The sequence below is a fragment of the Lepus europaeus genome, chromosome 5, assembly GCF_033115175.1.
Source record: "Lepus europaeus isolate LE1 chromosome 5, mLepTim1.pri, whole genome shotgun sequence".
Taxonomy (NCBI): domain Eukaryota; kingdom Metazoa; phylum Chordata; class Mammalia; order Lagomorpha; family Leporidae; genus Lepus; species Lepus europaeus.
This window is the reverse complement of record NC_084831.1, coordinates 120,843,740-120,855,194: the sequence shown is the minus strand read 5'-3', so window position 1 is coordinate 120,855,194 and position 11,455 is coordinate 120,843,740. Positions and strand designations below refer to the sequence as shown.

Here is an 11,455-nt window from a genome sequence, read left to right as displayed (position 1 = left end):
AATTGAGTTCCTGCCCTGCTCATGGGAGACCCAGATTGGGTTCCTGGCTCCTGGTCCAGTCCAGGAGTTGCAAGCATTTGGGGAGTGAGCCAACAGGTGGATGGTCTCTCTCTCTCTCTCTCTCTCTCTCTCTCTCCCTTTCTCTAATACATGAATAGAGGTGGGGCCAGTGCTGTGGTATAGTGGCTAAAGCTGCCGCCTGCAGTGCTGGCATCCCACATGGGCGCTGGTTCGAGTCCCGGCTGCTCTACTTCTGATCCAACTCCCTGCTAATGGCCTGAGAAAAGTAGCGGAACATGGCCCAGGTGTTTCGGCCCCTGCCACCCACATGGGAGACCTGGAAGAAGGTTCAGCCTGGCCCAGCCCTGGCCTTTGAGGCCATCTGGAGAATGAATCAATGGATGGAAGATCTCTCTCTCACTCTGGCCTTCAAAATAAGTAGATAAATCTTTCTAAAAATGAATAGTAATAATAATAATAATTCCAGTAGTCATAAGTAATGAAGGCGCCCTTCCTTGGCCACTCCATACAGGACGTATTCTCTTCTCTGTGCTGACTTCTCATCAGCTCCTGCCTTCCCCTCCAGAGCTCGTGGCTGTCTGTTTATCCCTTTGATCCTTGCTCATGGTCTGCCTCCCCACTCTACTGGAATTCTGCAGAAGCGTCACAGCCCTGTTTCCTGCGCCTCTCTGTCCTCGGGGCCTGGCATGGCATAAGCCGACCAGGCAAATGGTAGTCAAAGGGTTGATGATCGTCTTCCGTACAGCGGGGCTGCTGTGGCTGGACCCTCGTGGCAGGCCGCACAAGGTGGTGCTACCTGGGTGTGTCTGCAGCAAGCAGCTCCGACACGACGTGGAGGTTCCGCAAGAGTTGAAAGGTCGTGGCTGAGGGTGGGGCTAGCCTCTCTGCGGCACCGTGCTTGATCTTTGAGCACTTCAGGAACAATCTAGACACCTTTATCAATGCCTGGGAATGCTCCAGGCCCTGGCTTGGGCTCAAGGCTACAGGAGAAAACATGCAACTAGCTGGGTCGTGGAGCGGCGAAGGCCCTCTGTATTTCTCAGTGAGGACAGAATGTGGGGGGCACACTCACCACCCCATCGTGGTGCCCCTTCCCTTTCTGAAGGCTCCAGGCCCTGCCCTAAAGCACCTGCTCCCCAGATTCATTGAGGTTTAACTTCAACCGAGTACAAAAGAAAGGGACCGTGATCACTGGCTAAAAACGACAGTCCTATTCAAGCTGCTGGCCAGTGTCTTTGGACTGGAAATTCATTTGGAAGACTGAGTGGAAGAGGGAGAAAGCCAGAGGCAGGGGGCGGCCAGCCGGCAGATCTGGGGGAGGGACCGTGTGGGGATGGGGCGGCCTGCTGGGTGTGCCCCTGTGCTATTCTCTGGCTTCCTTAGATAAGGCCAGCAGTTTTGTCTTGAGAGCCCTCCCGTTACACGGTTCTGCCACACTGGGAACATGTCAGTCCAGGAGAACACGCCACCTCCGCAGCTCTGGTCATGGGTCTCTAAGTCCCAAAAAGACTTGACAAAGTCCTTCCTGACTGGGGCTCCAGGAGGTAAGGGGTGGGCTGGAGGCCGGAAGCCAAGGGGGAAGTGAGGGTGGAGATCAGGAGTGGGGTGGAGGGTTGGGGTTCCCCCCTGCTGCAGGAGGCTGCGGGGCACCGGTGCTCATGTCTCCCCTGTCGTAAATTACGGACCCTGGTCTGGGCCTCTTGGTCAGGCATCATGGGCGAGCCAGAGGGGAGGCTGCAGCGTGGGCACCACGGGGCACTCCCGTGGTTGCTGGACTCTGGCCCCTGGCTACAGGGCTCCCAGTGGCAGCAGAGATACTGGTGACACATTAACTAGTCCCCAGGCCTGGTCCCCAGCCCAGCTCCGACAGCCCCACTCCGGGGAGCAGACTTGCAGAGGCTGGTAGGCGTGCAGTGGCATGGAAGGTGCGCCTGGGAGCGGGGCTCCACTGGGCTGGGCTGGGCAAGCTCCAGGAGTGGGGTGCATGTGTGTGTCGGGGGGCGGAGAGCCAGCAATTGCCCGGCCTTGGAAGGAAGCAAATGGAGACCTTTGGAGGGGAACTGGATGATGGGGGCCCCTGTGGGCTTAGACGTGGAGAGGGCTGAGGCTGTGCGGAGGCAGGGGCTGAGGGGTGAGAAGTCTGGAGTTCAGGGGGTGGCATAGCTGCATGGTCAACACCCTCAGCCTACAGTCAGACTTAGATGTGGAGCCAGAAACCATAGGATCTTGGGCAATCTACTCCATGCCTCTCAGCCTCGGCTGGCTTATCTGTACAATGGGCATGACTGCCAAGTGTTTCAGTGACTGCCTGGCAGGATGCCTGTCGGTCAGCGTTACAATGTACCTGTGCTGCCCGGCTCACCAGAGCCGCTCAACCCACACTGCAGCGCTGAGGGAAGGGCCAGAGGGGGTGCAGGGAGGGAAGCGCGGGAGGGAGGGAGGGCTCCCCGCAGCCCCTGAGCCTCCTCGCACCCCCCAGGGCCGGCAGGGTACCTGCGTCGGGCCAGTGTGGCGCAGCTCACCCAGGAGCTGGGCACCGCCTTCTTCCAGCAGCAGCAGCTGCCGGCGGCCATGGCAGACACCTTCCTGGAACACCTGTGCCTGCTGGACATCGACTCGGAGCCCGTGGCCGCCCGCAGTACCAGCATCATCGCCACCATCGGTAAGCACCACCCTCACCCCAGAGCCACGCCAGGCACTTCCTCATCGCTTTCCTCCTGGGAGACTTCTTCATGGCTGCCCAGCCGTTCATTCCACAGACGTGGGTGGAGCATGGGGTACACAGGGCTTGGGACCCTGAGGGTAGATCAGTGAAACACACACACACAGAGCATGGGTGTGCACACACACAGCATGGGTGTGCACACACACAGCATGGGTGTGCACACACACATATGCATGGCTGTGCACACACACACACATACAACTGCTCACTTGAGGAACTGACAGTGTAGCTGGGTGGAACAATTAGTGATAAATAACACATAATGAAGCAGTAAGTGAAACATTTAATATGTAGAAAGTGATGTTATGAGAAAAAGAAAAAAATAGAGCATGATGAGGGGCTTTGGAGGTGTTGGGGGAAGGAGGAGGTAGGTTGCAGTCCCCCTTTCTTTTTTTAAAGATTTATTTGTTTATTTGAGAAGCAGAGTTACAGAGAGAGGGAGGGAGAGAGAGCGAGCAAGGTCTTCCATCTGCTGATTCACTCAGAGGCCGGAAGCCAGGCGCTCCTTCCTAGTTTCCCACAGAGGTGCAGAGGCCCAAGCACTGGGTCCGTTCTCCACTGCTTTCCCAAACCATCAGCAGGGAGCTGGATGGTGACTCAAACCAGCGCCCATATGGGATGCTGGCTCTGCAGGTGGAGGCTTCACCTACATCACTTACTACATCATAGTGCTGGCCCCAGGTTGCGGCCTCTAAATAGGCGGTCAAGGTCACCTTTATTGGGAAAATGAGACCTGAGCAAAGACTTGAAGGAGATGAGAGAATGAACCATGCAAGTATCTGGGGGGAGAGAGTTCTATACAGAGGGAAGTGTCAAGGAGGCCAGAGGAGCTGGACATCATTATGGGGAAGAGTGGCACCCATGACGGCACTGCAGGGGAAGGGGCGAGCGCGTGCAGCCTTTTAAAAATGTACATCTCGTTTTATCTGAAGGCTGGGGGGTGGAGGGAAGAGAGAAAGAGAGATCTGTTCTACAGTGGCTCACTCTGCAAATTCCCAAGCAGCCAGGGCTGAGCCAGGCTGAAGTCAGGAGCCAGGAACTCCACCAAAGTCTCCCACGTGGATGGTAGGGACCCAAGCACTTGTCTGCTGTCTCCCAGGGTGTGCATGTAGGTGCAGAGGCCCAAGCCAGCTTCCTGCTGGCTAGAAGTGGAACAGCTGGAACTGAAACCAGGCGTACCGACGTGTTAACCACTGCATCAAAGGCCATCCCCCTCCAAACGGCTCTGCAGGCCACTTTTAGAATTTGCATTGGGTTTTCCTCCCAGTGAAATGGAGACCTGCTGCAGAGTTTTGTACAGGGCGAGCATAAGCTCTGACTTACATTCTAAAAGAACCTCCCTGGCTGCTGGATTGAAAATAGATGGGGGGCGGGGGCGAGGGCAAGGACAGAAGCTGCTCCCGCACTATTTCTGGCTCAGCCCAGGTGGTGGCAGCGGAGGTGGTGAGAAGTGGTCAGATTCCGAGTGCGGTTTGAAGGGAGAGCTGCTAGGGTGTCCTGGTGGACTGGATGTGGATGGGGTATGGGTGAGGAAGAAGGGAGCCAAGGCTGGCGCCAAGGTTTTCAGTGTGAGGACGGGGAAGGCCGGTGGAAAGCTTCGGGAGGGGATGTGGAGCACGGTGGGACATGCTGAGTTTGTGATGCAGTTTGGAGATCCAAATGTGACACAGAGTAGGCGGTCGGGTACATAGCTCTGGGCTCGGGAGAAAGGTCTGGGTTGGAGCTAGAACTTTGGGAACTGCTTTGGCTGGCGCCGTGGCTTAACAGGCTAATCCTCCACCTTGCGGCGCCGGCACACCGGGTTCTAGTCCCGGTTGGGGCGCCGGATTCTATCCCGGTTGCCCCTCTTCCAGGCCAGCTCTCTGCTATGGCCCCAGGAAGGCAGTGGAGGATGGCCCAAGTTCTTGGGCCCTGCACCTGCATGGGAGACCAGGACAAGCACCTGGCTCCTGGCTTCAGATCAGCACGATGCGCTGGCCGCAGCGGCCATTGGAGGGTGAACCAACGGCAAAAGGAAGACCTTTCTCTCTGTCTCTCTCTATCACTATCCACTCTGCCTGTCAAAAACAAAAACAAAAACAAAAAAACCTTTGGGAACTGCCTGCATAAAGATGTTATTTCAAGACATGAGACCAGAGAAGTTCACCAGAGCAGTGGAGGTAGAATGTGGTCATTCGGGGAGTGGACCAGAGGCTGAAAGGTCTCTGTGTCTCCCCTCGCCCCACCTGGCTCTGCCTTTCAAATAAATAAAACTGGGACTGGAGCTGCAGAGGAGCGTGAAATGAAGAGACGACTAACAGCAGGTTTCCATGTGGTTGGGAACGATCGGGTAACCGGCAGGCAGCAAAGGTCCGGAGGGCCCGAGTGGCAGGCGGAGCCGGCGGGGTGCCCAGGCAGAGCAGGCCGCCCAGCGGCGGCGAGAGGACTGGCTTCAGCACTAGCCACCTCCCACAGCTGCACAGCTGCCCCACCAGCAGAGCAGGAAGAGGCCCGAACTCAGCTGTGATGCGGCTCTTCGCGCTGAAGCTCAGTGTGGGCCACACAGCCCTCTGCCACACCCCCTCGGGCCCTGGGTTACTCCCAGGCTGCGGTGCTTTTACAGCCAACAGTTGCTGGGGACACCCCCTCCGAGAGGCCCACAATGCTGCCTCCCCATGGGGCTGCAGAGGGAAAGGCAGTTGCGCCCTGTGAGCAGGGGTTGCGGCAGGGAATGAAGGCCAGGTAACCGGACTCCTGGGACGTGGGGAGGCCTGCGGGTAGACGGGTTTGGGGGGAAACTTGTGTGAGTGCCGGCTCCGGTTCCAGGGCCTGCGTCTCGCTCAGTGGAGCGCCTCAAGGAAATGATCAAAGCCGGAATGAACATTGCGCGACTCAACTTCTCCCACGGCTCCCACGAGGTGCGCGGCAAAGCCTGGGCGGGGAGGAGGAGGTTGGGGGCGGGGCCGGCAGTAGGAGGCCACCGCCCCCTGAAAGTTGTGGTCGGCTCCCGTCCCCAGTACCACGCCGAGTCCATCGCTAACATCCGGGAAGCGGTGGAGAGCTTTGCAACTTCTCCTTTCGGCTACCGGCCCGTGGCCATCGCTCTGGACACCAAGGGACCGGAGATCCGAACCGGCATCTTGCAGGGGGTGAGAGGCAGGGCTGCGGCCCGCAGGGCCCTGGCGTGGAACCGGCGACGGGGCGGGGCCGGGGGTCGGGGGCGGAGCACGGGGCGGGGCCGCGTTGGCACGCGAGGCGCCCGCTCACGTCGCGGCCTGCTGCGCCCCCAGGGCCCGGAGTCGGAGGTGGAGCTGGTGAAGGGCTCCCAGGTGCTGGTGACCGTGGACCCGGCGTTCCGGACGCGGGGGGACGCGAGCACCGTGTGGGTGGACTACGCCAACATCACCCGGGTCGTGCCGGTGGGGGGCCGCATCTACATTGACGACGGGCTCATCTCGCTGGTGGTGCAGAAAATCGGTGCGCGCGTGCCTCCTGCCCCGACCTCGCCCCAGCGCTGGGGGCCTTCTCCGCCCGCCGTGGGCCAAGCACACCTTTCCCTGGCCTCTCGTCCTTCCGCCTGCCCAAGGGTCCCCAGCAGCGCCTCCTGCGCTCACCCTGGGTCGGCTGGCCTTGCGCCTTAGTCATTTCTTCCGCACGTGGCCATCGGTGCCCATTCACTATGGCAGGGGCCCCGAACAAGGGCGGGAAGCCCAATCGAACCTGGTTCCTGACTTCATGGGCGTCCGAACCCGGTGACCCCGCCTCAAAGCCTGATGGAAGTTGGTTCCCTCCGTGCCCGCAGGCCCCGAGGGGCTGGTGACCCAGGTGGAGAACGGCGGTGTCCTGGGCAGCCGGAAGGGCGTGAACTTGCCAGGCGCCGAGGTGGACCTGCCCGGGCTGTCCGAACAAGACGTCGAGGACCTGCGGTTCGGGGTGGAGCACGACGTGGACATCATTTTTGCCTCTTTTGTGCGGAAAGCCAGCGACGTGGCTGCCGTTCGCGCTGCTCTGGGGCCAAAAGGGCAAGGCATCAAGATTATCAGCAAAATCGAGAATCACGAAGGCGTGAAGAAGTGAGCTTTGGTCCTTGGTCCCCTCAGGCCCTCTGCCGTCCCCCGTTACCCCTCTCTCTCGTCCTTGGCATCTCGTGGCTCTGCCCCAGCCCTGACTCCCTCTAGGCTGGATGAAATCCTGGAGGTGAGCGACGGCATCATGGTGGCGCGGGGGGACCTGGGCATCGAGATCCCAGCCGAGAAGGTTTTCCTCGCTCAGAAGATGATGATCGGGCGCTGCAACCTGGCAGGCAAGCCGGTTGTCTGTGCCACACAGGTCTGCGGGAGCCCCGGGTTGGGGGACAGCTGAGAGGGGGTGCCCATGCCTGCAATGCAGAGCACACGCGTCCGCCCCAGAGCTAGGGAGAGAGCTGGGAACCCTGTTTGCAGATGAAGGAACAAATCGGTCACTGTGTGGCTGACCCTAGCTTTCAGGGCACTCAGAGAGGTTGCTTGGCCAGGGTTCCCAATCGCTGTGACGTCCGTGGTGTCCCCCAGATGCTGGAGAGCATGATCACCAAGCCCCGGCCAACGCGGGCGGAGACGAGCGATGTGGCCAACGCCGTGCTGGATGGGGCCGACTGCATCATGCTGTCTGGGGAGACCGCCAAGGGCAAGTTCCCCGTGGAGGCCGTAAAGATGCAGCACGCGGTAGGGGATTCGACTGAGAAGCAAACGGGCCAGGGAACCAAACTCCTTCCGGGCGCCGGTGACCCTGCCCGGCCTGACTTCCTGGTGCCTGCAGATTGCCCGGGAGGCAGAGGCCGCCGTGTACCACCGGCAACTGTTTGAGGAGCTGCGCCGCGCCGCACCCCTGAGCCGCGATCCCACTGAGGTCACTGCCATTGGCGCTGTGGAGGCTTCCTTTAAGTGCTGTGCTGCCGCCATCATCGTGCTGACCACAACTGGCCGGTGAGGGGATCCTGGGGCTGCGCAGGCGCAGACTTTGGGTCAGGGGTGGGCTGGGCATTGTCCGGTCACCAGAGAGAAAGCATTCCATCCTGGGGAAAGGGAGAGAGCTGGAGGCCAGGAGAGGCTGGTCTTGCAAGGCACCATGAATCCTGTCAGTGAGCCCCGGAGGGCTGGACGGTGATGGTGGCATCAACAGGTGCACTGCCTCCAAGGCTGTTTGGGCTCCTAAAACTCAGAGGAAACCTGTTTAACCCACAGAGCCTCACAAGGCCGAGGTGGCGTGGAACGGTCCGGGAGAGCTGAGTTCAAGTCTTTGCTCTGAGACCCTGCGGAAGTCACCTGGGCTCAGCAAGCCCGCTGTGTTCCTTCTGTTCACGTTATTCCTCATGGGGTTGTGAGGATTAACAAGCAACATTACTTCTGTGTGTAAATTAACTACTGGTTAAATGTAGATTCTCAAGATGGCTTTCTTAACAACCTATTTTATTTGTTCTTTCAAAGATTTATTTATTTGAAAGGCAGAGTGATGGAGAAAGAAGGAGAGACAGAGAGGGAGAGAGATCTTCTATCGGCCGGTTCACTTCCCAAATGCCCACAACAGTCCAGGATGGGCCAGGCTAAAGGCAGGAGCCAGGAACTCCATCCGGGTCTCCCATGTGGGTGGCTGACCCATCTGCTGCTGCTCCCCAGGTCTGTTAGGAGGAAGCCTGATGGGCAGCCAGGACTCAAACCAGCACTCCTATATGGGAAACGGGCATCCCTAGCAGGGGCTTAACTGGCTGCAGCACAACACCCACCCCTAATGAGCTATTTTTGTTTATTTATTTTTCTTAGCAGGGAGCTGGGATCAGAATCAGAGCCAGGGGTGGGTGTTTGGTGCAGCAAGTTAAGCTGTGGCTTGTAATGCCTGCATCCTGTATCACAGTGCCAGTTTGAGTCTGGCTGCTCAGCTCACCATCAGCTTCTTACTAATGCACCTGGAAAAGCAGTGGAAGACAGCCCAAGTGCTTGGGCACCAGCCACTAATGTGGGAGACCCGGATGGAGTTCCTGGATCCTGCCTTCAGCCTAGCCAACCCTGGCTGTTGCAGGCATTTGGGAAGTTAACCAGTGAATGGAAGATCTCTGTGTCTCCTTCTCCTTCTTTCACTCTGCCTTTCAAATAAATAAATGTCTTTAAAAAAAAAAAAAAGGACACTGTTTAGGATCCCCTCATCCCATATTGGTGTGCCTGGTTCAAGTATCAGCGTGCCTGGTTCAAATCCTGGCTCGGCTTCCATTCCAGCTTCCTGCTAATGCGCACCCTGGGAGGCAGAAGATGATGGCTCGAGTACTTAGGTTCCAGGTTCCTGGCTTTGGCCTGGCCCAGCCCTGTTTGTTGTGGGCATCTGGGGAGTGAACCAATGGCTGGAAGATTCTCTCTCTCTCTCTTTCTACCTTTCAAATAAAATGAAATTAATAATTTTTAAAGATTTATTTATTTGAAAGGCAGAATTACACAGAGAGAGAGATACAGAGAGAGAGCACAAGATCTTCCATCAGCTGGTTCACTCCCCAAATGGCTGCAACAGCCAGGGCTGGGCTGATCTGAAGCCATGAGCCAGGAGCTTCTTCCAGGTCTCTTACATGGGTGCAGGGTCCCAAGGACTTGGGCCATCCTTCACTGCCTTCCCAGGTGCATTAGCAGGGAACTGGATGGGAAGAGGAGCAGCCAGGACTCGAACTGGTGCCCATATGGGATGCAGGCACTACAGGTAGTGGCTTTACCTGCCATGCCACAGCGCCAGCCCCATAATTAATAAATTGCTTAATGAAAAAAATGCAAAATCAGAAATTAAACCCAGTCGCTCCAATATGGGATGTTGGTGTCCCAAGTGGTGTCTTACCACCAGGCCAAATACCTGCACCATTTTTTTTTCTTAGAGAGGTTTCTCCCTATCTCATTTGATATATCTTCGTAGTCTCATGTCTTTGCATTGTGGGAAGGGGTCGTGGGTGAGCAAAAGCAGACAGAGAAGACACCACATCACAACCGCTTGTTGGTAACATCTAGAGCTGACCTTTCTGCCTCCCCTAGCTCAGCCCAGCTCCTGTCTCGGTACCGACCTCGGGCTGCGGTCATCGCTGTCACGCGCTCTGCCCAGGCCGCCCGTCAGGTCCACCTGTGCCGAGGAGTCTTCCCCTTGCTGTACCGGGAGCCCCCGGAAGCCGTCTGGGCGGACGATGTAGACCGCCGGGTCCAGTTTGGCATAGAAAGTGGTAAGCCGCCCAGCTCTTCCTTCCTCCCAGGCCTGGCGTTGGCCAGGTCCTCGACCCAGCCCCCCACACCTACTCAACGAGGCTTGCCTCCAAACTCTGGCCCCAGATTTTTTCCCCTGGGGAGGGTCTCGGACTCCAAGAGGGGAGGGGGTCACTCCAAAAAAAGAGGAAAGGGGGAGAGAGGACAAGGCCATCCTCCAGATGTCACCCTGCTGCAGCGGGCTAGAGCCGGGGGTCGCGTGGGGAGCAGGAGGTGAGAGGGTGAGGGAGGACCTAGTGCCCAAGCCGGAACTAAAATCCGACTGCCGGTTGTGCAAGCTCCTCCCTGAGCTCTCCTATCAGCTACTCAGGGGGCCGGGCTTGCTGCTTAGCAACAGCCTGGCCCATGCCGGCCCACGGACGCAGCGCAGCTTCCCTATACCTCGCGGGTCACGTTCTCTGCCGCGCCGCTGGTGGGACATGCCGGACACTTGGATCAGCCTCCCGGTTCCTCCGTGGGGCGCTTGAGGTGGTGGCGGCAGGTGGCTGGCTCTCCTGGCGTTGGCCTGGGGCCCTCATCTTCTATCCGTCCTCCAGGAAAGCTCCGTGGCTTCCTCCGTGTCGGGGACCTGGTGATTGTGGTGACTGGTTGGCGACCTGGCTCTGGCTATACCAACATCATGCGGGTGCTGAGCATATCCTGAGGCGCCCCTCCCTCCTCAGACCCCAGCCACGCCTGCGCCCCGGTCTGCCTCCTCTCTCGCTCCCTCCAGCCTGCCCGCCTCCCACAGCCCTGTCTCTGTCTTCCTCAGGCCCTGCCCGCCCTACCTGCCCTCCAGCCCCACTCCTGGGTGCCCTTCCCCCTCTCCGTGTCACACAGGCCCCCCGAAGTCTGCCTCCGATTCCGCACCGGCCACCCAGCAGCACCAGCTGTGCTCTGAGCGTCCAATCCGCTCAGCTGGGCCCTAAGATGCACTAAGACTTTAATCCCAGCTTGGCTGCTTAATTCTATCCCCCTAGGCTTCCTGTCCCTGCGGGCGGGGGAGAGAGAAGCCAGGGCAGTCTTGTCCACTGTCTCCATAGAACCACTACTTAAAATAGTTCCCGCCTGTGTTCTCATGCGTGGCCCTCATGATAATCTGGGCATCTCCCGAAACAGGGCCCCTCCTCCTGACGGCCTCAGACCAGGGCAGGCTGCCCTTTCGTGGTAACTGTGACTTCAAAGCGCCACACTGCAGGGGACACTGGGCAGATGGATGCCAGAGGAGACTGCAAGCCGGGAGGCTGACCTTGGCCTCTGTGTGGGGCTTGCACACGGCTCCCCTGGCTGCTGTCATGGCCACCTCGTGCCCCGTTGGGTCCAATGCCCTGCTGTCCCCTCCTGTACCCAGGGATACCTTCACGCCCACCGTGTTCCCGCACACACACCAGGAGCCAAAACGAGTGTCTCTGTTTTCTTTTTAAACCTAACTGTTGGGAAGCAATTATAAAACTTCTCCCCCACACTAAAGACCCCAGAAGGCCATCCG

General features: G+C 58.5%; 1 protein-coding gene across 1 annotated transcript; it reads left to right on the top strand.

The window, feature by feature from the left end:
* The first annotated feature begins 1,865 nt into the window (after window positions 1–1,865).
* On the top strand, window positions 1,866–11,026 carry PKLR (pyruvate kinase L/R). The gene is made up of 11 exons (XM_062192432.1): window positions 1,866–1,946; window positions 2,501–2,683; window positions 5,552–5,643; window positions 5,743–5,874; window positions 6,016–6,202; window positions 6,528–6,798; window positions 6,904–7,054; window positions 7,276–7,428; window positions 7,523–7,689; window positions 9,766–9,947; window positions 10,524–11,026. The coding sequence occupies exons 1-11, from the start codon at window positions 1,940–1,942 to the stop codon at window positions 10,628–10,630; spliced, it is 1,632 nt and encodes a 543-aa protein (XP_062048416.1). The 5' UTR covers window positions 1,866–1,939; the 3' UTR covers window positions 10,631–11,026.
* Window positions 11,027–11,455: the final 429 nt, after the last annotated feature.

Coding starts and splice junctions, on each gene's coding strand:
- PKLR (XM_062192432.1), top strand. Junction 6,799..6,903: donor AATCACGAAGGCGTGAAGAA/GTGAGCTTTGGT, acceptor GACTCCCTCTAG/GCTGGATGAAATCCTGGAGG. Junction 7,055..7,275: donor CGGTTGTCTGTGCCACACAG/GTCTGCGGGAGC, acceptor GGTGTCCCCCAG/ATGCTGGAGAGCATGATCAC.